The 24,890-nt window shown below is 39.3% G+C and overlaps 2 protein-coding genes across 2 annotated transcripts; one reads left to right on the top strand and one right to left on the bottom strand.

Annotated features, from left to right (window-relative positions):
• Window positions 1-4,100: 4,100 nt before the first annotated feature.
• LOC119736134 (neo-calmodulin-like) lies at window positions 4,101-14,964 on the top strand. Its single transcript, XM_038210150.1, has 6 exons — window positions 4,101-4,461; window positions 7,956-7,983; window positions 9,776-9,919; window positions 10,593-10,713; window positions 11,694-11,809; window positions 13,503-14,964. The coding sequence occupies exons 1-6, from the start codon at window positions 4,456-4,458 to the stop codon at window positions 13,529-13,531; spliced, it is 444 nt and encodes a 147-aa protein (XP_038066078.1). The 5' UTR covers window positions 4,101-4,455; the 3' UTR covers window positions 13,532-14,964.
• LOC119736127 (calmodulin-alpha) lies at window positions 14,321-24,130 on the bottom strand. Its single transcript, XM_038210143.1, has 6 exons — window positions 23,976-24,130; window positions 23,311-23,341; window positions 19,775-19,918; window positions 18,463-18,589; window positions 17,194-17,309; window positions 14,321-16,149 (listed from the first exon to the last, which is right to left on the bottom strand). The coding sequence occupies exons 1-6, from the start codon at window positions 23,976-23,978 to the stop codon at window positions 16,121-16,123; spliced, it is 450 nt and encodes a 149-aa protein (XP_038066071.1). The 5' UTR covers window positions 23,979-24,130; the 3' UTR covers window positions 14,321-16,120.
• Window positions 24,131-24,890: the final 760 nt, after the last annotated feature.

Below are 24,890 nucleotides of genomic sequence, written 5' to 3'. Positions count from 1 at the left end.
TTTGATGCTCCATGCACCAACAGGTATACTGTCTTCTGCGGCACTTCCTGTGCCTCCGGCCCTGTCTTCTTTGATGCATCCTGCATCGTGGGGTCCGCAGTCTGTTGACCGACTGCACTCGTCCCTGTCTTCTGCACTGGCAGTATGAAAGTCGGTGTTGTTGCTTGCTCAGGCGGGGCTGCCTACGCCGGATGATAGTACCGCTCCAGCTGAATGCCGTCAACTGAGTGGTTCATTGTTCGAAGTAACAGTTGCCTCTTCGGCAGCATTGCCTTCTGCGGTGCATGCACTCTGCACCGGCGGATTACCAGTATTTGAAGCTCCATGCACCGGGTATCATGCCTTCTGCGGTACTTCCTCTACCTCCGGCCCTGTCTTCTGTGATGCATCCTGCATCGTGGGGTCCGCAGTCTGTTGGCCTACTCTACTGTTCTCGTAAAATCGAGGATTAGTAAAAAAAGAAGAGTGGAATCCGGACAGAAGACTGCGAGCTCGTTTATCCGTGAAAATGGCTCTATTTTGCAAGGGAGCGTTGGCGTCCATTTTCAAAATGGCGATGGGCTTCAGGACTGCTTTCAGGAGTGATCATCTTCGGATGGAATTTTTTCTCAAAAGTCATCGGTTACCCCCCCCCCCCCTAAAAAAAAAAGATGATGAAATATGCTTTAATTTGATGTTCGTCTCAAATACCTTGGAGAGTTATGAGTATTTTAAAGTAATTTTTGGAAGTACGCGTAAATACCACTGAGGTCTATGAGAGTCGATTTACAGGTCTGCACCCCCAACTCGTCTGCTGCTAGTGCCGGCTAGGCTAGTCTGCTACTCAACTACCTCCCGTTTTGTTAAAGTTTTTTGGGGTAATTTGCTTGGAAAGGCTACTCAAGTGTTTTGCCTACTTTACCCAGATCGGAAAAATACCACTTCGCTCCATCACCACTTCGTCACATGTGACATTGGTTGCCTTGCAACTTAATCCCATGGTGGTGACTTCCCCGACTAGTTCATGTGTTGTAGATAACATTTTTCTGAAAAATGGTGCAGGCTTTTCAATCAAATAATTTCATTTTTCGCTATGGCTATCGTTCAGGCAGTCGGCCGTCTGGTTCCCCGACCTAAGAACAATATTAAACGTAAGGGTATTTGCTCTGCTTGGAACCAGACTATCAACCGAATGGTTCTCGGACTTTTTTCCTTTTAAAAAAATCCTCCAAAGTCACAGATCACTTGGAAAAAAAGAACAATAAAAAGTAGAATTTGATTTAGCTCCATAAAAATGATAATAGATATAGATTCGCAATGGTGTATTTGCACTTTCCCTAATGATAGTACAATGTAGTTGAAAATGGCGTTACAGTAGTCACTACGTTTAATTTTTTTCCCCCGTAGTGCACACGTACACTCTGCACTTCCAGTGATCTTCTGCTACACAATTTTCCTTTTCATAAATGTTTCCACTTTAATGTCCTCATACAGCCTTACAGGTGTCATCAGCTCCTATACGTCTCTCAAAATGTCTGATGAAGACGATTCACCGTACTGCCGCTGCCGCGACTACCGCTGCAGTGACTGTGGCCAGTGAGTCGCATTCCGTTTGCCGAGCTGTGTCAAATTTAAATCAAAATTCAAACTATTTTCCAGAAACTTGGGAAATAGGCCTATGGATCGCTGCACGATTTTATCGCATTTCTTAAAGTTTAGACGTTGTTGTGTATTGGATTCGCGATAACCGTGCACCGCCGCGAGAGGGCGTTATCACGACGAACTGCTATCACCCACGAACTATTATTTATTGTTCTGCTGATCAGATTGGAACATGTAAGGTTCTATCATGACGAATGTCTAGTGCTAGCGGTGATATACGGAACCTTCTGGTGTATTAAATTTAACACATTTTTAGGTATTCGGTTTCGTCGGAGCTTAATCTTTATTTATTTGCATTGGTTACATGTCACAAAAGGTGAAGCAGGCTGCAATTTTTTTTTCGTTCCAAACATTATAGCTGATGGGATTTTTTTATTTGATTTTTATATTATATACATTATTTGTGCATTTTTGAGCAATTTTTAAAATTATTTTCGATTGATTACAGTATATACAAGCTCTCCATATAATAAATTAATCATAGAAAAATAAAACAAAAAGTTATGTGGCGATGGCCAAGTCTTCAGGAGTCGGACTTATGACCCTAACTCAATGAGCCCCTTACCGACTTCCAATATAGAACTCTTCCGGGACTCGGTACCCGGCCCACCACACCTCCTTCCCTGTCCATCCATGTAACTCGAAAGTCAGGCACCATAAAGGGAGGAAACGAGGTGGCACCCTAAGCCTTGCTGCCGAGCCAGCAAAAGAACCCCGTACCTGTACGCAGATGCCAACCTGGACTTCGCAGACAGTCCCAACTTGTGAGTCAGCTTTCCGACCGACCGAGCTAACTGCTGTTGGTAAATGACGACGGGAAATAAAATATCTTAAACTAACGGACAAAACCGCGTGCGTTAAAACCAAAAGCAACACCACTGGGATTCGATCCCCGAATCTTGGGTCTGCTGTCAGACAGCTTAACCACTAAGCTATTTCAGTAGGTGATTTTCCCTCTGCGTTTCAAAACTGATGTGCATTGTATTCTTTGGCGATAAGATCGGGCCATTCATTTCCGCAGTGGGAGAGTCACTTTGTTTTTCAAAGCTGCACAAAAGATGCATCGCGCTATTCACATGAATGCTGTTACGTAACTAGTTTCTACACTCATTCTGACAAACCCCATTCACTGTTCAGAATCCCTCTCGTACGAACACTTTACTTTGCCAAGCTCTCCCCATCAATTGTTCAGTGTCGCGCAACCTTCGTCCGTACTGGCGTCGAGCTGATGAGGGCTCCTTGAAGAGATTACAGGGAGCGAAATTCTAGCAAGTTCATAATAATCCCCTCTTTCATATTATATTATAATTGAGCTACTGACCCGTTTACTAATAGATACGAGGAAATTGAGTTTGTTTGTCTGATTCTAATCCAGCTCCCTTAGCTTGAGAAAACTCATCCTTTCTTGTATTTACGCTAAGTCTAGGGAATCAGGTGGCATATGGTCGGAATAGTGACCGACTGGTCCAAAGCACCAAACTTGGCAGATAAATTCTTATAGCCCTATTATCCTTGCTTCAATAACATGTAAGTGAATGGATAATGAGGACATTATGAAAGATCAAAAAAAAAAAAAAAACCTGGCTACCATTATACCCTATACAAGTGCTTTCCTATAGATATCATCAAGTAGTCTTGCCATACCTCATTATTGATTAGCTTAAAATTCACAAGATTACTTATTGGCATAGTTACCCTAATAAAGCTTTATGGAACATCACGGTGAACAATGACAACATCATGATATTTAGTCCAGAAAAAAAAGGGGGGAGGAGGTGTCCGTTAATTGGGCTACAATTAGGCGAAGGGTTGCCTAACGTGGGGTGTTGAAAAAAACTCCAAAATATGAGAATAAGCGTATAACCCGGCAGCTTTTACGATTTCTGCAAATTATGCATCCCTCCCAAAAGACTTTTAGGTGTCACTCCTTCTAAATATCTTCTTTGGGGCTTTAAGAATCTATTTGCCAAGTTTGGTACTCTGGACCGGTCGGTCACGATTTTGTCAACAAATTGGATCTAAACCACTTTACTAGAAAATATCCATCGCTTCGCTTCTGCGTTTTCATTTTATATCCAGCACGAGTCACAACCGTCAAAAAAGCTATTTAGTATTGACTAAAGAAAACAAAAACCGAAAAAAGCAGGGGTAGGCCGAGGCGATGTTTTGATGGCTACCCCCTCCCCCCTCCCTTCTTCCACCGACTGACCAATGTTAAATTTATAAAGGCCTACTGGGACAACATTTCCTTGGGTTCCCTAAATAACGTCCATACACACATCATTGCAAATTTCCCGTTTCATTTTTTAAGCCTTTTCGGTCTGAACGCACAAAACATGGCGGGCCATTTAAAGTCCGATACCGGCCAGGGCATGGCTTGTCAGCTGAGTACGACGAAGGGGGTCTACCTAATTTCAATATCTATACGCGTACCAATAGGGTACTGCGTTAAGCGTGACGCATGAATGTGCAAAGTCCACACAATAATCGTGTGTTCCGTCTACAGCCTGTAGTACAGGCAAAGTGTTGTACATGTAGTACGTTGGCTACAACGACTCATACATCCCCTTGAAAAATCTCGGACTTCAACAACTCATCTACTGCTTTTTGGAAAATCCCGAATCGGCCATTGGAAGGCAACTAAATCACCAGGAGGAATCGAACACGGGATTACTTTCTCTTGGCACAAGGTTACTCGAGTTAGTTTAAGATTAAAGTCAGTGAGTACATACAGTGCCCAACTGACGCTGATTTTTCGATTCATTGGCCCGTTCTGACTCAGTATAAGAAGCTGTCACGAATCTCATTCCAGCAATGGGGGTAAGTTACCGATTGTATATCCATTATTCAGGCTTTTAATTAACGCAATGCTTTGTCTTATTTCATACAGTACTGTTATGCATAATTTGTTATCAGAAAGGTTACGATTTCCAACGTGTATTTGCAATTTTTTTGCTCATTAAAGGTAGTGTTCTATACGTGAAGTATTGCAGATCGCGATGATGGAGCGGGCTGGTTAGCGCGGTCTAACCCCCGCATCTCGGGCCACAAAAAAAGGGGGAAAAGAGAGAAAATCGTGCTGAAAAAATGTAACAATTGCCTACTACCCCCTTCCCCCTTTAACAGCTAAACACTCCCTTCAGTCAAGCTAGATCGCCCCTGATGTGTAGGCTTATATGCTTTTATTTTCGGCCGCGTGGTATTCGTGCATACTGAGAATTCGTATACACAACCCGTGCATGCATAATTTGGATGAGCATTTACACTTCGACAAATACCTGTTGCAAGTTTGGCCCACGTTTGAAATACTACACCATCACTGGACTATTAATTATTCTTTTTAAGCTCAAACAACATGCCTACGACTATAAATTTAACGGACAGACTAACTTATAACACGAATATCGGAGTTAATAATTTTTGGAATGATGGCCAGTGATTTCCAGGCATACGTATAAACTAAAGGAGGTTCTTCTTAAATTTTTTTGAGCCGTAATGCAACTTAAGCAGTCTTTTTATCCTCTTGAGCGCTACACGTCGCGGTGAAAGTGAAGATTCTAGAAATATTGTCGACAAAATCTCATGTTGAGTAACTTTTCAACACTGGCCACATAATTGCCATAAAAAAGTACTGTCTATACAAAAGCAGTGGTCGGGAGACAACTGCGTCAAAGTTACACAAATTTTACGTCACTTTACAGATGATTGAAATTCTTCGTCCCTAGATTTATAGACAAACAGCTATTGCATCATACCTCCATGACTAAATGACCTTGACCAACGTACGTCGACAACCTTCTAGGTGTTTGTACGTTTATGGAACAGAAACAGAAACAGAGACTGCATGCATAATAGGAGTCCCTGGCGTTTAATAGTTATAGTAAGGAACCCTGTACATACACTGTATTAACCTCTTTATGCAACGGAAGAATGAAGTGAAGCTAGTGATGCAAAGAATGAAGTGAATATCAAAAGGAAGACGAAGAAGAAGAAGTGACTATAATGAAGGACGAAGCTGAATGACAAGTTTCTAAAGCTGGGAATTGGCCCATACGAAGACGATTTGGATGCGGATGAACGGATGAGGGGAGCGCCATACAGTAGAATGCTTTGGAGAGCTTAATCCAAACACAATAAAAGACTGGCCGGAACGGCCTCCCAGCCTCCCAATCTAAGATGCATGTTGATGATGAGATTCAATCACAATGCGTCTTTGGAGTTGACTTGTTGAAGCTTGCGTAAAAAGTTGTACACAAAAAAGCTAATGTCCATCCTCACCGTACGAGTAGTGTTTATATAACTAAAGAAAATCGGTGTGATATAGCATCCCAAATCTTTGATGCAAAAGAAAGCAGAAATATATTTCTGGATTTAAAATAATAACATCTGCATAAGTATTTTATCGAAGCAGGACCATTTAGGGGTGCGATTGAAACACCGGAGGTCAGAAAAGCCAAGCACAAAATGCAGTGTAAATAGTGCAGGTGACTTTTTGTTATGCATATATCAATGGGTCGTATTTTATATGAATAAAAACCTAGCATTTGCTTTTACTACACATTGTTAAGCAATTACTCGGATCTGTATGAGTAATATTAAGCGAAAGCTTTTACTAAAAAGCATTTGCTAAAATCTGATTTTGTTCTGGTTTTTGTTTCGTTTACTTTTTAGTTTTGCTAGACTATTCAGCATTTACTTTGTTTCGTATGAGTAAAAGGAGTAAATGCTTCAGATTTCTAGTATATATTGATCATTTTGCAAGGCTGGGTCGGGGCCACCTAAAATATTAAGCAAATACGTCCCTGCAAAAAATGCTGCATTTATTAATGCTAATCGCGTAAAAGTACATGCATGAATAATACCATGGGTCGTATGCATAAAAATTAGCATTTGCTTTGACAACCACTTTTTAAGCATTTGCTCGCATCTGTATTATATGAATAAAATGAAGCATTTTTTTTTCAAGACTGGGTAGGGGCTACCTTGAACTTATAAAGAAAATAAAGCAGTGCAAAAAGGCTGCATTTATTAATGTTAATCGTGTAAACTTAATATATAATAAGGTATACATATAATATAGGTTTTCCCGGTAATTTTCGCAATAAACGCATTCAAATTCATCTTGGTAGTAACCGATTTGAAGCGAATTAGCTCCCTGCTGTCATTCCCGTGGTTCGTATCAGATTTCAGGCGTTCAATTTCGTTGTCAGACCCGACGTTTGCGTGTTTAACACATCCTAAGTTGAATTCATGCCATTCGGTTTAATGATTCAATTTAGCTCTCTGTTTGGTTTAGGGTTTGCCGCACAACAATTGACTTTCGCTTTCATCTCGCGTATTACATTTAGTACTTTCTGCATTTTAATTAAATAATGGGAAACGAAGGCAGGATGCGAGGTTTGAATTTTTTTTGGTATTTTTTACAATTCTTTTTTTTATTGGTTTCATTCTAGTTTCATGTTCAAAGTATCCGTTATCTGTCTTTAATCTAAAGAGGTAAAAATAAAAACCGATGCGAGAAAATTAAAGATTATACATGTAAGTCGACTCATAAACAATAAAGTTGCATGGGCAAAATTAAACTCAGGAGATCCTTGCCTTCTTTGTTATAGTGTTGACATACACATTATATATTTTTTGAGTTATAATAATGTTCGTAATTATTGAACTTTGCTCTCTTTTCAGTGAGCTATATCATGAACATGCTTCATTTTAGTAACATCTGCTGTCTTTTTATGCAAAAAGAAGTGATCAATATATTTATTTTTTGACTGCTGCTTTGTGGCCTGCTTCTTGTGGGGAAACAGCTGTTGTAACAAAATACACTTTATTGAATCCTGACCAACAAAGTAATTACATGAACCGGTTTTGAATTCCTTTGCTCACATTTCACAAATGATTGCTTAGGCCTAATGCATGATCCGAACGACCAAACTGACGCGACGTGAAGCCCGTGATGCTTGATTGTGTAAAATACGTCAAAAAACAAGAAGCCTCTTTCGACCTCCCTCCCATATTATGCTAGCCATGATTTAAATCATCCAATGAAAAGTTGGAACTCTATAAAATGGACAGATGAGGTTTTTTTTGTGGCCCAGCGAGTTGGCGCCAACTCGCCGGTCATGGCTGTCCGTGCGCGCACGGTGACATCGTTTTTGATAGTTGAGTTCAAAACCTTTGCCGTTTTTCACATGGCAATAGGCTTCAGTTGTATACAGGACTTAGTTTTTATAACCTAAACGACCTTGAGAGCAAAAGTTAAAAGGACCACTCCTGGCTGAATTTAATGAATGTTCTTATTTTCTTTTTGTCAGGGATCACCAAGTTCTGAGAAAAACAAAGGTATGTACTCAATAGGCCTAATTATATACAACGATCTTCTGAAGAGAAAAAAAAGAAATTGGCTCAAACAATTATGATAAACCCATGCACCCATCGTTTCGATATAGAATCATTCTTTGGAATAAACTTCTCTTTGCACCAACACTTAATTTAATTTGACTGTTTTGTTATGTGAATCACATTTCAATATGGTATCACCAGACAGAGCAGCTGAGATTATAATCAGAAAGTCAGTTGGGCTGGTCACGTGCAGATTTTACAGCAGGTTGATAAAGGATTATCGAAAAAAAAAGGTCTGCCATCACAAAAGCATTTTTACATTATACTGCAGTGCTGCATTTTGGCGACCCTTTAACTGGAACATGTTTCTGACATCACAGCCATGACGTGAACATGTTTCCATTGCAGCGCAAAATCGCATGACCAAAACACCTGTTCGTGAAGTCACTTTGTAAACAAACATGGCGGTGAGCAAACCATCATGGCCACCATGGGAAGACGACTGTTTTGTTCAATTTTACACGATTTTCAAGCAGTAGTCGGGCATTTACTATTTCAGTATTTCCCCTGGGCAGAGTAATTGTTATCTCTTTCAGTGCCAAACTCGTACATGTACGAGGTATATTTGTTAGTCCAATAGCGCCAACCTCGTACATGTACGAGGTAATGTTCGTAAATGTTCGTACTTAAAATTGCCAAACCTCGTACATGTACGAGGTAGAGTAAATATGTTATCAAAAGGGGGCGCTCTTGCTCTTTCTAATGGTACCATTTTCATGCATGTACGACCTGTATTTATTTTTTCATTCGAGTTCTTGAGAGAGGGCGCAGCACTAAATCTCGTATTTTCTGCAAAAAGTGCGGAATCTCCCTGTGTTCAGGCCAGTGTTTCAGGGTGTATCACTATGTTTGTGACTACTTTTGACTTTCAAATATATCAAGGATATACCAGAGAGTAACAACAACAAATTTAGTGAGTAAAACTTATTTACTTTTTTTTTTACAGAATTTTGAACAATTAACAAAAACGCTCGAAGTTGGGCGCTTTAGGGTTAAACTTTTCAAATTTCGCGGGCACTGAAAGAGTTAAGTATCAACTTGTACCCATCCGACTGTACCAACCGACTGTTTATTCATCTAAAACCAATTTTTTTTTTACCTTGCCGCCATCTTGACTCGTAAGCGAACCGATCGCAAGTGTCGGCTTAACTTTTGTGTAAGTTGTAACCGAAGTGCCAAATTGGCCCAGATCAGCAGCTGCAGAGTGCAGTAAATAATACTGCCAACCAAAAGAGGGCGCTGTGTCTTTGACCTTTTATTGCATCGGCCCTTTGTGAAACATTTTCACCCAAGACATGTGTAATGACTAACAGAAAATGACAGATCGCATTCCCATAAGTGAAATTAAGTGGTAGAAATAAAGGAAGTACGTGTTTGAGCGATAACTTCACATTTGATTTTTAAAATGTTCATCGGATTGCATAGGATATCATTTCTCTAATGAGCGGCAAGCTACAAAAAGTACATCAGTGAAAGCCGCTATAACGAACACGATGGGGTCCACAGAGAGTGTTCGATATAGTGGTTGTTCGTTATAGTGATTGTGCACTACATGTATAATAGAATTCACTCATTCGGGAGCCCGTGGGGACGTTCGTTGTAACCAAATGTTCGTTATAGTGGTGTTCCCTATTGCGGCGTTTAATATTGATATCAACCATAATATTAGTGTCAACCTACACAGTGAATATAAACATAACCCGTGAAACTTCATTTGTCGATTGAAACGCAGTTTACAAGAAAGAATTCAGCAAATACGACAAGAACAGAGACGGCAGGATGAACACAAATGAGCTGCGTGCATTGTTGAGGGCGCTGAATCGAAACCCCACAGAGACTAGCCTGAAGAAGATGATGGCAGACATCGATGAAAACAGTAGGTTCACTAACTCGCTCATTTACCTCGTAGTCTTATATGTACTGGCGTCTTAGAGCCCCGCCTAACCAATGTGTACCCAGAGCGACTGAAGTCGCACTGTTGTGCAATGTTATTTTCCCAACATTGGTAATAAGTTTCCTCATTGTTGGTTAATTCGGGTAAAATTTGACTATTAGAAAGAATTTGCAGAAAAGTGTAGCGTCGACAGGATTTTTTTATCTAGAGGGTGGCAAAGCTCATTTTCCCCCCAAAGTCCCAATATTTTCCGGCATTTTCCCGATTGATCATTTTTTCCGAGGGTGGGCAGGGGCATCCCCCAAATTAACAACAATATGATTTGGCACCTCTTTTCTTTCTCCCCCCCCCCTTTTTGCCTCTTTATCTTCTCCCATTGAAAATGAATGCTTAAGTGATGGCTTTCTGTATCATTGTGTATCTTTTTATTTAGTGGGAATTTCTTGGCTGTTTTTGAAACATGGCTTTTTTCTCTTTCAGTGGTATATATTTTGTACACAAAGTGAATTCCCGTAAATTAAAAAAAAAATCATTCAGACATTCGCCATTGGTAATTATTTTGTATGAACTGCTTTCGATAAATCAAGAGGAAAGAAAATGGGCCTGATTAGATCTTTATTATTAGTAATTATGATTATTATCTATTTTTTAACAGAGAATGGCTCCATTGAGTACGACGAGTTCGTTAAGCTAATGAACAGACTAGACGGTGAAATTAGCCGTGAGTTAGCACCAACTTTCGAAAAGCATGACAAAGACAACAGTGGATTCATCAGGTAAGCTTCTCGTGGTAATCATTCAGACATTACTAATTCCAAATTTCTGGGAGGTAAATAATCGGACAAGTCTGCTAGTTACCTTTATTTCTTTTAATGGTTAGTTGGTCTTTTTTTTATAGGCCTATGCATTTCAGCTGTTATACAGCGAAGTTCAGGAATTTTAACACTCCCAGTGACTGATCAAAGGGTATGATGGGCAAAAGGATTTTGATATCATCTCTCCCTCTGACAACTCTCGCAGATGCACATTCATTTTCTTTCACGCAATTGACGCCGTACAACATTGCAAATCTCGGTTCATTGCTTGCAGCCTTTGTTCGCTAATTTAAAATTCAAAACGACTTCAGTCACCCCTTCGGAAATCATGGATCATCCACAGTACTTACGTATAAAGTACATGTATATCGCCCCATCTTCCATCATACCGTTTTAATTTCAGCGATTTAAACAGGGTGAGTAAAAAAGAAATACGAAACCCAAATGTCGGGACCATTTTCTTTAGTGAAGTTCTGCATGTAGCACTTTCAAAATCTAGGTTATGAACGCCAAATTCGTAAGCCTTCTTTTAGTGCAAGAATCATTCAAATCACTTATGGACTTTTAAAGTTACGGAATTTTAAACACAAACACCGTTTTGAAGTTCTGTTCACGGATCACAAAAAAGGTGAGACAGTGTTCTTTCAGCAAAACAAAAACAATTCATATAGGGAAGTATGTCAATTGTTTTCGTTTTGCTGAAAGAACACTTGCCTGTTTATGATCCGTGGACAGAAGTTTAAAACGGTGTTTGTGTTTAAAATTCCGTAAAGTGAAAAGTACTTGAGTGATTTGAATGATACTAAAAGAAAGCTTATCACTTAAAATGGTCCCGGTATTGGGCTTTCCTTTTGTTACTCACCCTGTAGAAGTCCACTTTCCCAAGGGCTAAAAAGTAACCTTCTAAAACAATAAGCCAATGAATCGATTCTATAACTCAGCGCCGATGAGCTGGATGCAGTGTTTCAAGAAATGGGGATCGAGTTGACTCCGGAAGGACTGCAGGCCGAGATCAAGAGCGTGGATCTGGATGGTGACGGTAACCTTAGTTTCCAAGGTATGTATCAGCACTACTGATCCCCATTTCAAGACATCTGGATACCTCGACCGTTGGCCATGCATTCCGAGCAGTACAATTATGTGAAGCTTGTTACAACTGATAATGTAGTAACCAACGGATAATGTATCACCAACCGATAATGTCACACAAATTGACAGATACTGTATCACAGACCGATAATGTAACAACAATTTACCGATAGTGTAGTAAATTGTACTACACTATCAGTCGATTGTTGTTACATTATCGGTCTTAACCGATAATGTTGCAAATTTTGACTGATAGTGTAGTCTGTTGTAACAAAGCTACGCGCTGATTCGCGATTCCGCTATTCGAATATGGCAGAGGAACTAATCTGCTGAACCACTCCCATAATTCAACAACAAAAAAAAACCTACAAAAATAAAATAGAACCGTCTAGTATATAGTACGGTAGATGGGATTGTGCCTTTGATGATTCAAGCATGGCAATTGGCACACAGAGTATGTCATGAGAAAGATATTTGCCTATAGGGCCATCGCAGATTTGTTTGAAAAAAAAATATAGGTTGAATAACAAGCAATGGCAGGCATTTTGAAAATTTTGAAAATCGCTTGTTATTCTACCCATATTTTTTCCAAAGTACAAATCTGCGATTGCCCTAATGCCATGCTTGCATCATCAAATGAACTATTCCCCCAAATATTTCCCCTATCTGCCCCACTAACTAAGAATCGGTGTTTTTGTTCAAGTAAAAAAATGTAATATAATTTAAATTGCCATTTTAATTCGCTTGAATACAAAAACATAATTCGTTGAATGATTAGGGGGTACATGCCAAATCAAAATGAAGATATCCTTCGAATTTGTATTGTTCTTGGAGTAGTAATATGGCGGGCGGTGACTTCACCGTAACAGGCTAATGGGCTATCCAGATTTTTTTACGTGGAGATCAGTGATCAGTGCCGAGTCGGACTGATTGAGGGCGCTATTAATTATAACGTTGCCATTTTGGTGGAACAAACGACGTGAATTCTTAGTTGTTGTTTTACAAGTTAATATTACATGTAAAAAAAAATCATTTTGCAATCTTCAAGTATTCGATTGAAGTGAAGTTGCTACATTTCGTCCTAAAGTTAAAGGATCCAGACCAGTAAATAGGCCCAAAATTAAGAGCATTTTTGCGGGCCATGAACTTGAGGGTTTGTGAAAAAGAAGGGTGGAAGCCGTGCACAGGACTGTGAGCTTCCATTTCTGTGATTTGGATGAAATTGGGCCCTAAAGGCGCTCTATTTTGCAATGTAGCGTAGGCATCTTTTTTCAAAATCTTTAATGTTGGAAGGTAGCCAGGATTTTTTCCCGGTCAACCAACGTCGTTAAATAAAAAAAAAAAAAAGGGGGGGGGGGCGCACAAACCATCTGACTATTGGACAAGAGGTGGTGCTCTTCGTTGCGGCATATGTAAATAAACTATGCTGTGGAACGCGTGTTTCTTTTCTTTTTTATAACTCTGGGGGGGGGGGGGGAGTGGGGGTGGGGAGGGGTTGAGGACATTACTCATGTTTTTTTTTTGCTGGTACACGTAGCTTATTTATTCCAAGCTAGTATTATTGATGACGGTGTGGCCTAATTCATTGTTTTGGGTTCAATTTTTCAGGTCGAACAGTGACTAAACGTTATACTCTTTTTTCTCTTTTTTTATGTTTACAGAATTTAAGAAATTGATTGGGCGCATCTAAGCAAGATAAGAATAACATATAGGTGGAGTTCTCGGAATCACAGCTGCAAATGTCCCAAGAGGCGATCTGTGGTCACGTGATCCAAGATGGTGGCTGGTGTACTCAACATTTAGTATGATAGTTACAGGATGTGCGAGGTGCTGAAACAGCTCGTGATCTGATTTTATAACTACATGTTTACTATTTTTACGAAAGTCTTGAAGGGGTCGACGAAAATAAAGAAGTTATTAAGTAAACAAACAGTTATAACCTGCAATTCAGGAAGTGGAAGGGGCGGTCTGGTGCCCACTCCTCTCACTACAAAACTCCACAGTTCGGGATTTATCACTGGCTAAGTTGAACCTAACAATTAAAATTAATCTGAAATAAAAAAGGTGTGCAGTATAGGGATTTTTAATTTAGCTTGTGTATATAATAACAGTAACAAGTAAAAGTAAAATGCTAACAGTTGACGTAACTTTAATAATTATCACTACTTTTTATATTTAAAAGGTCCCTCGATATAAGACTCTTATGGAATATCGACCTTTATATCACGGACGTTGCTTGAAATATGAATGTGGGGGGGGGGGGGGGTTGACCACCTATGTGCCGATAGACCATTTCGAACAGAAACGTTTCTGTTGATAAAACAACAACAACAACAACAACTTAACACCCCCCCCAAAAAAAAAGCACTTCTTTGGAATCGAGTTATAATTAACACATTCTGCAGCAGAGAGTAAGCAAAATCATTAGAAAAATGTAATAATCAAAATACAAGAAGAAGAATCATCTATAGCTTTGATGTGATTTCCGACCGTCCATCGACTTTATTCGTAATTATCGACGATGACAACATGATGCACTATCAGAGAAATGAAGTTTGAGATGCATTTGCAACACAGTTGGCAGTTGTCCAGCACTGTTTTGATCAGAACGCAATGAATTTATTTGATACAACAATGAATGCGAGCAGAACCGTGACGTCATATTGCACCTTTCAATCTCTTCAGGGCGATTACATGTAATTCCCTTAGATGTTCTTTGTTTCTAACTACATAAACCGAGCTATATATCATTTCTTTGGCAGATGTATCAGTGCAGTATTTCAAACTCTGTAAGTACAAAAATATTCGATGTTTGGCTAAATAAGAGCGTAGCACGGAATGTTTTTCAGTATCAAGTTGAATGGTACATGATTTGAGAGGAATATTGACATAATTATGTTTTTAAAAAATTATAATGATTTTAGTAAACTGTAGAATCATCTAACTATTTTGGGGAATGATCTTTAAGTAATCCAAAAGTACATGTTTACATATTGTTAACTACCTGTTGTGCACAGCGCCCTCTATAGACCTTCAGGCATTCAAATACTGAGCAGTAGTTTTGTGTTGTTTTTATAAAGTACTATAGTGCCGTTGTAATATAAAATTTGGACTTCCACGAAACCTGGTCTTTTTTTACCTTCTATGGACTCTATAAATCCCTGACACGAGACCCGTCACTGTCCTAATTATCTCAGGCATGCACTTGAGGGCGTATTTCATAGAGTCCAAATTTCATACCACACCGTCAATGTAAATTAAGCACTGAATACGACTTGAGCTGAATAATCAAGCTTTTTCTCACTGTTAGTCTGCATGCCTGCAGCAGCTCGCCCTTATTTACAGACAGAGGGCGCTTCTAACTATAACAATGTATCAGTAAAAGACTTTTCTCTCAAAGGCTTTTTTAGGAATGCAAAAATTGACATTCCGTTGTTGAAAATATAACAAATATGTCTTCGTTCAAGGTGGTATCTTATAGGCAATAGCTTGTGAATTGACGTCAAATATACACCATGTAGTTATATTCTAAAAGAACGATCATAAAAGATAAATTAAAATATTAGATAATGCTATATTATTAGTAAGATACCCTCTTTGTACACTAAGGAGTTCTTTGAGCGGTTCTATGTAGTAAGCAAAATATCGGCAGGGCAACACTCAGTCTAGGTCTATCAACACAAATTACTTCACCTTGAACAAGTTCGATGTCAGGTCAAAGACACCGAGAAAAAAACATTCAAATTAAAACGACGTAAACAGCAGGCGAAACAACGGTGGTCTCGTGAGCAAAGCAAGATCAAATAACGGGTCAACCCATAGCCTTCGGATTTGGATTTTGAGATGAAAATTCTATTTGAAAGACTTTACACTTGACGGCTACACAACCCTTGATAATGCCCCAGCGTTGTGATGCGACCCTCATACAAACTTTTGGTCTTTTTACAAGCGTAACATTGCACACCAGCCCAAATTTACATTTTAAAACCAATTAGATGTTACTGAATAAAATACCCATGGATCCATAGAATCCTCATTGAAGCAGACCGAAATTTTGAACAAAAGGAGCAAAATCTTGAATGTGTTTGGTAACTTGAAAAAAAAACCACAAAATGGACTCTGCGGTAATCTGGTAAACACGTTTTATGTACGAAAAAACCTATATGTTTTTTTATGTTACCATTCCAATGACTTAAGCTGTGTTATTTCCCCGTAAATCGTTCTTAATACTTGCTACAAATGGAGGCACATGCCGCAGAAAGTGACTGCAGATTCTGGCTCACTTCGCAGTCATCATGGAAACGAACTCTGCATCAATATCAAGAAAGGAAAAACAAAATGACTTTAGCTTGTAATCACACTATCCTCCCAAGTTCCTGTTTACTCCTCAGTTGGGAGAGGCAATAATTAGTGATCATGGGCGTCGCAGGGGGGAGGGGCGAGGCAAGGAGCGCTTGCCTCCCCTGGAAAATTTGAAAATAGAAAGGGGGGAGACGAAGTGCGAAGTCATATTGCTGTTAATTTAAGGCACATTATACAACAACATGGGCGTCCGCAGGGGTGTTAATGGGAGTGGGGTGGGCAAAATGGGATTTTGGGAAATAATGTGCTTTGCCCCCTTCTAGAAAACAAATCCTGGTGACGCACACGTTAGGCCAAAAAAAAAGGCTCCGGTTTCTGGTATGGAGCTTGCCCAAAAAGTGGTGCGGCGACGCGGCTTTTTTGTTTTGTTTTACCTGTCTTTTTTGCTTCAAATGTCGGCTGATGACTGCAAATGGTGCCCGACTAAACTTAGTGCAAATATATGGGAGTCCGGAGAGGCCACATAAAGCTTATTCTCGATCATAACCCCATCTAAAAACACGTTAAAATTGTGCAGCAGCAGGATTCCAGTCAAACTAGTGAGTTTGGCGGTTTTGAGACATCATCTTTTATTGAAAAAAAAAAAACGTTTTCATTTTGCCGACGCGCATGGCTACGGCGACGCGCGCGCATACCAGAAACCGGAGATTTTTTTTTTGGCCTTAGTGACAACTGTTTCCCCAAGGACACACGCGCCACAGCCTCAGGCTGGACTCGAACCCACTGCAGAATAACCCACAATATCTTGAGTTCGATATGCTTCAAGCCGCAAAACCAGGACACTGTAGTAAATGCACTTAAACACATTTTTTGTGGGTTCCGGTTTCATCATAATTATATTGGCTGGGCAGATAGTAGGGTGTGATTAAGCGTCTTGAGTGGGATGATAATGTAAATCGGGAATATAGACGAGCATGTGGTCATTGTACACGAACTAGCCCCCCCCCCCCCGGCCCCCTGAAATCATGCCCAAATTGATCTATAGCACACCTTCATAGTTGACTTGGCCGTCTCCATCGATGTCTGCTTCTCGGATCATCTCATCGACCTCTTCATCCGTCAGCTTCTCGCCAAGATTGGTCATCACGTGACGAAGCTCAGCGGCACTGCACGAACGGAAATAAAAGATATGTATATGGTATTTAAAGATATAACGCTTGGACATTTGATGACGTCATCAATTTTCTTCTATAACACGTCCCTGTCTATGTTTACATATTAAAGTTCCTATATAGCTTTGTGGATATTTGCCTTTGAAAAATGCAAAGTTAATATGACGCTAGATGACGTGATTATGTAATTATGACGTTTTACTTCGATTTTCATCTAAAACTCGTCCCTGTCTATATACGTGCTGTTCCAAACGAATTGAACATAAAGTTCTGAAGATATATGCATTTAAATAAAAACAATTACTGTGACGTCACGTGACGTATGATGACGTCATCGTGGCATCCCTTAAATTTTCATCTATAACACGTCCCTGATTATCTACAAACCAAGTTTCAACCAAATTGGACCGAATGTTATCTAATATAGGCCTTTAAAAATGCACCCTTTATGTGACGTTACATGACACATGATAACATCATCATTCAATTATCTATAACCCGCCCCTGTCTATGCCCAAACATAGTTTCAATAAATTGAACATATACATGTAGTTCTCTAGATATTGACCTTATGGGATTTTGGAAATAAAAAGAAGGGGAAAAACAAGAAAATACAAAGAGTTTTCCGCAGCTTTGCGGAAAGCCCAAAATGCGCCTAAGCCGCGTCATAATTAGGTTTCGCCAAGGGGAAAAGAAACTCGAACAGGTGATACTACTCAAAGGTAAAACTTGAAAAAGTGGGGAAAATAATATGAGATAAAAATGACATGAACTAATTAAAAAAAAATCTCTTGTAAGACCACATTAAACAAATGAAACACCGCAAAGGAACATGTTGAATAATAAAGGATTCCAAAATATTTTGTGTAAAAACTCTATACAATAACAACAATCAATCCCTTGCACAATGGCTCAAACGCCGAGAGTACCCTGATAAAATGTCAGGAAATTGAAGGGGTTAATTTATGAATCGATAATAATAGCGGTGAATGATATTGAATTATCGTGACACATGTCATTTAGTCATCCCTCAAATCGCGCTAACCCAACGGACGCGGATCGGCCAAAAATGACGGCAAATGGGAACCGATCTTTCCATGCGCACCATTGAATATACTTGAAGCATAAAACCAAACCACGCCCATACCTGATGTAGCCGTTTCCATCCTTGTCGAAAACTCTGAAGGCCTCTCTGATCTCCTCCTCGCTGTCTGTGTCTTTCATCTTGCGCGCCATCATCGTCAGAAACTCAGGAAAGTCAATTGTGCCGTTGCCTATGGAGGACAATAAACATGACTGTATGAAGAAAGAATGAAGCGTTTGCGGTAATACCATGGGAATAATATCTCTTTTGAGTTGTGTGGTTCTGAAAAGAACCATTTTTTTTTTAACTCGATGTTTTGAACAGTGTGCGCCGTTCGTCATCACTGTCTACTGATGACGAACAGAGCACACTGTTCCAATAACATGCGCATTCATTAATGGATAACGAAACGAGCCTGAAAGGTGGCTGCTTTATGTAATCGATCTATATACAGTTCGCTTCTTTCTTTTGTTCCCATTTTTTATTTGAACTTGCACTCGTCTAATGATTAATTTCTCCTATGTACAAAGATGTTACAACATCCCCAGCTGTTTGTGAAAAAACGGCTAATGATAATTTCAAAAGGCGACTTAGGATTGAATGAATGTTTATTTTTTGGATATAGGCAATGGGCAACTACCGGTACGTGAATATATGCTTGTTAAAAGGAAAAGCATAATTGTTTGCATCTTTTTTCTCGATATTTAATCCGCACAACAGAAAATCAAATAATCTCCATATACAGGATGAGTAAAAAAGAAAAGGAAACCCAAATGTTAGGACCATTTTTTAAATGAAGTTCTGCATGTAGCACAAAATCTGGGATAATGAAAGCCCAATTGATAAGATTTCTTTTAGTACAAGAATCATTTAAATCACCCATGTACTTTTCAAGAGACGGAATTTTAAACACAAACACCGTTTTAAACATCTGTCCACGGATCACAAGAAAAAGGTAAATCTTCTTTCAGCAAAACCAAACAATTCACATAGGGATGTATGAGAATTATTTTCGTGTTGCTGAAAGAGCAGAACGATTTGAATGATTCTTGTACTAAAAGAAAGTTTATTAATTGGGCTTTCATTATCTTAGATTTTGAAAGTGCTACATGTAGAACTTCATTTAAAAACTTGTTCTGACATTTGAGTTTCCTTTTGTTTTTACTCACTCTGTATAGTAATGGACTAAAACAGTTGTAAATTACGTTGTCAAGGTACAACATTTGAAGTTAACTGGGGATAACTTGACGGTGCCTTCAAGAAATCATTGCACATTGCAGTTTGCGTCAAAACTGTTCATTATTGTCATCGTCACTTGTCACAGTTGTCGTAGTTTGACGTGCCATCATTTTGGTCGGATTGAGTTTGAACTTACCGTCAGCATCGACCTCGTTGATCATGTCCTGCAGCTCAGCCTCAGTGGGGTTCTGACCCAGTGACCTCATGACTGTTCCCAGCTCCTTGGTGGTGATGGTGCCGTCACCGTCCTTGTCAAACAAGGAGAACGCCTCCTTGAACTCTGCAGGAGAAAGAAGACTTCATACTGAATTGCCATGCTAAAGCTCTGTTGGGTGCAGAGGTAATATTATACCACAATTCATTTATATTGTAAACTGCCAAAACAAAACAAAAGTTGGTTAACAGGCTGCAGACAATATTGCGTTGGGGTGTCTCAGATAGTGTTGTTTGTCATATTATTTTGTAACAATGAATGCACACAAGGTTAACTCACACATGTTTGTTTTACATACCTGGTGTGGGCATTCCTTTAGTTAAGAAAAACCAGTGAAAAACTCATTTTTCTCAAACTGTGAAAACTCTTTCAACCCATTTTTTCCCCTATGATTCCCTTCAGTGTTTCTCTTCATTTTGCCACGGATAAACCTAACTCAAAAATGCCTCTAAACCTGTTTTCCAGAGAGGGGAAAACCCCGCGTGGACGTGGGCAAGTAAGTCCACACAACGTCGCTGCTACCTGGTTTATGTGGACCTATTTTGTTCGGAAGTCCACACAGTGAATGTAATGCTTGTACACCCTTACACTCTAAAAAGTGACTGCATCTCATGCAATTGTGCACTAGCACATTATTGTCCCGAAATCATGAACACTTGAGGCTCTTGACAGGAAACTGAGGCAGTTGAGGTTATATTTGCAACAACACAAAAGTGAAGCTCAAGTGCATGAGGTGTTAGGAAGTTGCCAGATATGTATCACACGGTGTACTTGAAGCACATGGGGTGACATTCGACTTAACCTCAGGTGATTGTTTTACCCAACGTTGACACTTGACGTGCATCAACTTGTTCGATTCACGTGCACGACGTGGAGTCACTTTTTATATCAATGCGACACAAATTGACTGCCCTCTAACTAGTTAGTACGCCTTGACGCATACGGTATTTGGGGCCATGTTTGCCACACATTTTCTGAGAAATTACCCGCATTGGTCAATTCGGATAAAAATTTACCCACTTTTGGAAGCGTTTGCCAAAAAGTGTAGGTAGTTGTTGAAAAATATTGGGCAAAATAAAAACCCATTTGCCCAACTTTTTTGAGAGTAATGATATGAGAGTTTGCAGTAGAATAAATTATAAATATTGATGTCGATGACCCCAAGAGTATTTACACAATTATGTATGAAATGTTTATCATTGTTTCATAAATGAAATTTCAGATTCAGCTTTCTGAATTTGCTGATTTTATTCTTCCGTGAACATTATGCTATCTTTTTTTCTTCCCGGAAAATAAATTCAAATTGAGACCCAACAGAGAGTGCCACCTAAATTATGATTAATTCATTCAGCAAACTCATTCGGTTGTGCATCATTCTGATAAGACCTCTGTGCTTCTGCCATGCAAAAGCGTAATTTCAACAAAAACATAGACAAGAATGATAATCGTTAGTTTAATACATCAATAAATATATATATAAACTGTGCGAGAAGAGTGCAGTGACACTGCTTACACATGTGGAAGTAATCCCATTACGCTCTGGCTTTGTATTTGAAATCATGCGACAAATTATGTCGATAACGCCCGGCTGTGCTCTGCTCGCAGCTTTTTCATACTTTTTTCCCCTCAAAAATTGATTATATTGAGTCCTATTTTAATAAATTTCCCAGAATCACTCCTATCCTATTCAGAAAATCTCCCGAAGTACAGCGAGCTGATAATGTGCGCTGTTCAAACTCATGCATTGACCATTGGGAGTTATTCAACATCACCATTGATATACACGTTTCAATCAAACTGGACACACGTGTGGCATTTTTTTTTCATGTACTAGTTTGGCATGCTGTCTATACTCGGTAAACATGATTGTTGGACTACCACCATTACGTACCAAACAACAATCAATTTATTGGTTAATTTAAGCGGTAAGCACGTTTTCTTCTATTATTGTGGATATTTTTGAAGTCAATTCGCGCGGCCGACTTGTTTGATTTTGTCATTTCGTTGACGATTATTACAGAAACGTAAACCGGGGGACAAATTCAGAACTGATGAAAACATTCGTGAAATACCAACGTCGCAGTGATTTTGATTCACGGTTGAAATTTGAATCAACTCAACTCGAGTATACAGCCTTGCAAGTTGACGTTTCATAACATAGATTATTGTTATACCTCTGTCTTGAAGACTGCATTTTCATTGGCCTAGAACGATCACGTGTTTAGTTTATTAAAAAGTCATAGCACACTCGTGATATCCCACAGGGAGTGTGCTATGACTTTGTGCGCATAGCACCCTCGGCTTCGCCTCGGGTGCTATGCGCCACTCGGGTGTTCAAAACGTCATATCCCACATCACACCAGTCAACAATTGTTAAATGCTCCATCACAGTTTATGCCAAATGATAGGCCTAATTAATATTCACCAGCCCAATTCAAATCATGGCGTAAATATTCATTTCACGTGTCTTGGAAGATGATCGCGCGTGACTGAATATCATCATGATAACAGGTCAACCTGTAATTGCATGATTACAGGTTGAATGCAATCGTGAGGTCAGTTAAATTATGAAAATTAGAAGCATTTGAGTAATGTATGAGAATAATATTTATTATATTGCAATTTAGAGGGAAACGCTTGATCCCAACTCTAGATAATTGCGTATAATTTTCGAATGAATATCCGGTCTTCATCTTTATTTATTATAATATTATCGTGTCGGTTAGACCGAGCCGATTCGTCTCAATATATTGATTAATTTCCAACATTTAAAATGCATGGATTAGGCCTAACCGAAAGAGGACATCTACTACCGTAAATCCCTGCCCCAGAGGAAAAAACAATCCACTTAACAACTGCTGTCAACAACCAGAAAATCACAGTCACAGCCACACAATCGTGAATGTTTATACGCCCGAGGACAATGCTTTGTGTTTCCATCTGTCCCTGTAATATAACACTCTCCAAGCACATAACCGTACGATCGAGGAGAGTTTTCAACTAAGACCCAACGCTCGAGGACTGAAGGGATGTTTTGTTCCCCCTCCCTGTGTCCGTTCTCTATCGAAAAGCCATACATGCACACACATCTAGTAACCGTGCAAATTATACGGAACTGAAAAATAGGCCTATTCGGTAGATGTTACATTTTTGTGCGTTAATAAATTAATTTGGTTCAGTTAGAAAGGTATGATTTTCCTACTGCTTTAAGAAAGGCACATCACCTTGCGAACAGAAGCCCTTTAAAACAAAATACCATTTCACATTCTCATTTGTGACAGTTGAACAAATAATATTGTTTCTCTCATTAATTAGAATCATACTAATCTAATCTTGCAGAATCTAAGTCTGTATTTTATTTTGTATTGTTCGACTTTTTTAGGCAGCAATGATGTCAATGAGCTGTCAATTGTAGGAATGACTAAGTTCATCAGAAATTCAACAAAAGTGACACCTACCAGCGATTTGTTCTTCTGTCAGTTGATCTGCCTGAAATAGTGAAGACAAAAAGAAAAACAAATAATGAAAAACGATCGCATACATTTACAACAAATCTCAATTTCACCACCCAACACTTATTTGTCCCCTTTGTATACTACAGAGACACATATGGTAATGAATCAAAGAGGTAATATACATTTTAATTTCATGGGTGACACTTTTACACTTCCTGCGTGAACCTTTATTTCGTTGCTTTAATTTCAAGTTCAGCATGCTTCAGGGCCATGCATTTTGAGTCTCATACCAACCCAACGTTTATCTTTCTCCTTTGTACTACAGATCCGTAATGAGTCAAAGTGGTAATAAATATATAATTAATGCCCAGTCCATTTAATTGGTGAGACTTTAACACTGCCCGCGCGAACCTTGATTTTTGTTTCATTAATATCAAGATCAAGGCCAATATTTTGAGTCTTTCATGGCCACTGCGAAAGAATAAAATGGTTCGATTAATTAAGACATCACGTTCACACTCTTTGTTCGCACGACATGAATGGCCGTGTGCAATATAGAAAGGTCATGCCTGAATGCAACTAGGACTACTGACAGAAACGAAGTGGTATAATGAGACGATATTAATTGTTTCCTGGTAGAGGGAAGCAACTGAATGAGTTTCACTTACCATTTTGATCCAAACAAGTGTTTCCAGCAGGTGTATCTCTGTTGCTCTGTCAGTGTCCCCTTGTCTAGCGGCAAATGCGGACGGTGTACGACACAGGCGCACGGACTTCAACAACAGCGGCTCCGATGTATGGGAGATTAGAAGGGGGAAAAAAAGGAAAGCAGCCGCGCAGGCTTAAATGGGCGTGATATGCGCAGTTTAAGTTCTTGCGCATGCGCACTGCACAAACAGCTAGTGAATAATGACAATGAAGCTGGCATTTAATCTGTAAAGAATCATTCATAATGTAGAGAATCATTCATAATATAAAAGACCCTGTGTACGTATACTCGGTGACTCAGAAGGCCACATCATAAATAATTTCATTTACACAATATACCATCAACAATTTATTTCATATCCAAAATCATTTTACACTGTGACCGTAATTAAAAACATCCACAATCAACGTGAAAACTCTAATAATTAAATATTATTGAGAACATAATCGTAGTACGTTATTTGCGCTGCAATCAAATATACAAATTGTCGAAATTCGGTAAATCTTCCTCTTTTGATTTTTGGATATATCGGTGCAAATTTTTTTTGCTTTCATTTTTTTTTCTCCAAAGCATCTACGCTTGTTGTTTTGGACCTTGGACCCCAACTGTTCATCATAACCAAACATGCCTCCAGCGTTGACATCCGAGCTCTATGCAAAATTTATTAATGAGAGAATACATCAGTCGGCAGTTGTCGTGATACATGTACATATATGCGTGCGTGGTGACTGCAATGCGTCTCGCCGCGCCGGGCGGGCACTTATAATAACATGAAAATGTCGCAGCACCATCCCACCATCCTTTGCGCTCGCTCGCAAACAAAGATGCCAGCCTGCGCCTGTAGAGTAGCAGACCCGCACTGCTGTGTATATGG

This window comes from Patiria miniata, unplaced genomic scaffold, assembly GCF_015706575.1.
Source record: "Patiria miniata isolate m_02_andy unplaced genomic scaffold, ASM1570657v1 HiC_scaffold_10, whole genome shotgun sequence".
NCBI lineage: Eukaryota > Metazoa > Echinodermata > Asteroidea > Valvatida > Asterinidae > Patiria > Patiria miniata.
This window is presented reverse-complemented; position numbering and strand designations above follow the sequence as displayed.

Bases quoted from the DNA above. Each gene is read 5' to 3' on its own strand.
- LOC119736134 (XM_038210150.1), top strand. The intron at 7,984-9,775 runs GTATGTACTCAA...ATTGAAACGCAG, and splicing joins AAGTTCTGAGAAAAACAAAG to TTTACAAGAAAGAATTCAGC. The intron at 11,810-13,502 runs GTATGTATCAGC...TTATGTTTACAG, and splicing joins CGGTAACCTTAGTTTCCAAG to AATTTAAGAAATTGATTGGG.
- LOC119736127 (XM_038210143.1), bottom strand. The intron at 17,310-18,462 runs GTATGGGCGTGG...CCGTTCGTGCAG, and splicing joins GATGGAAACGGCTACATCAG to TGCCGCTGAGCTTCGTCACG. The intron at 16,150-17,193 runs GTGTGCTATAGA...ATATTGATGCAG, and splicing joins CGGCCAAGTCAACTATGAAG to AGTTCGTTTCCATGATGACT.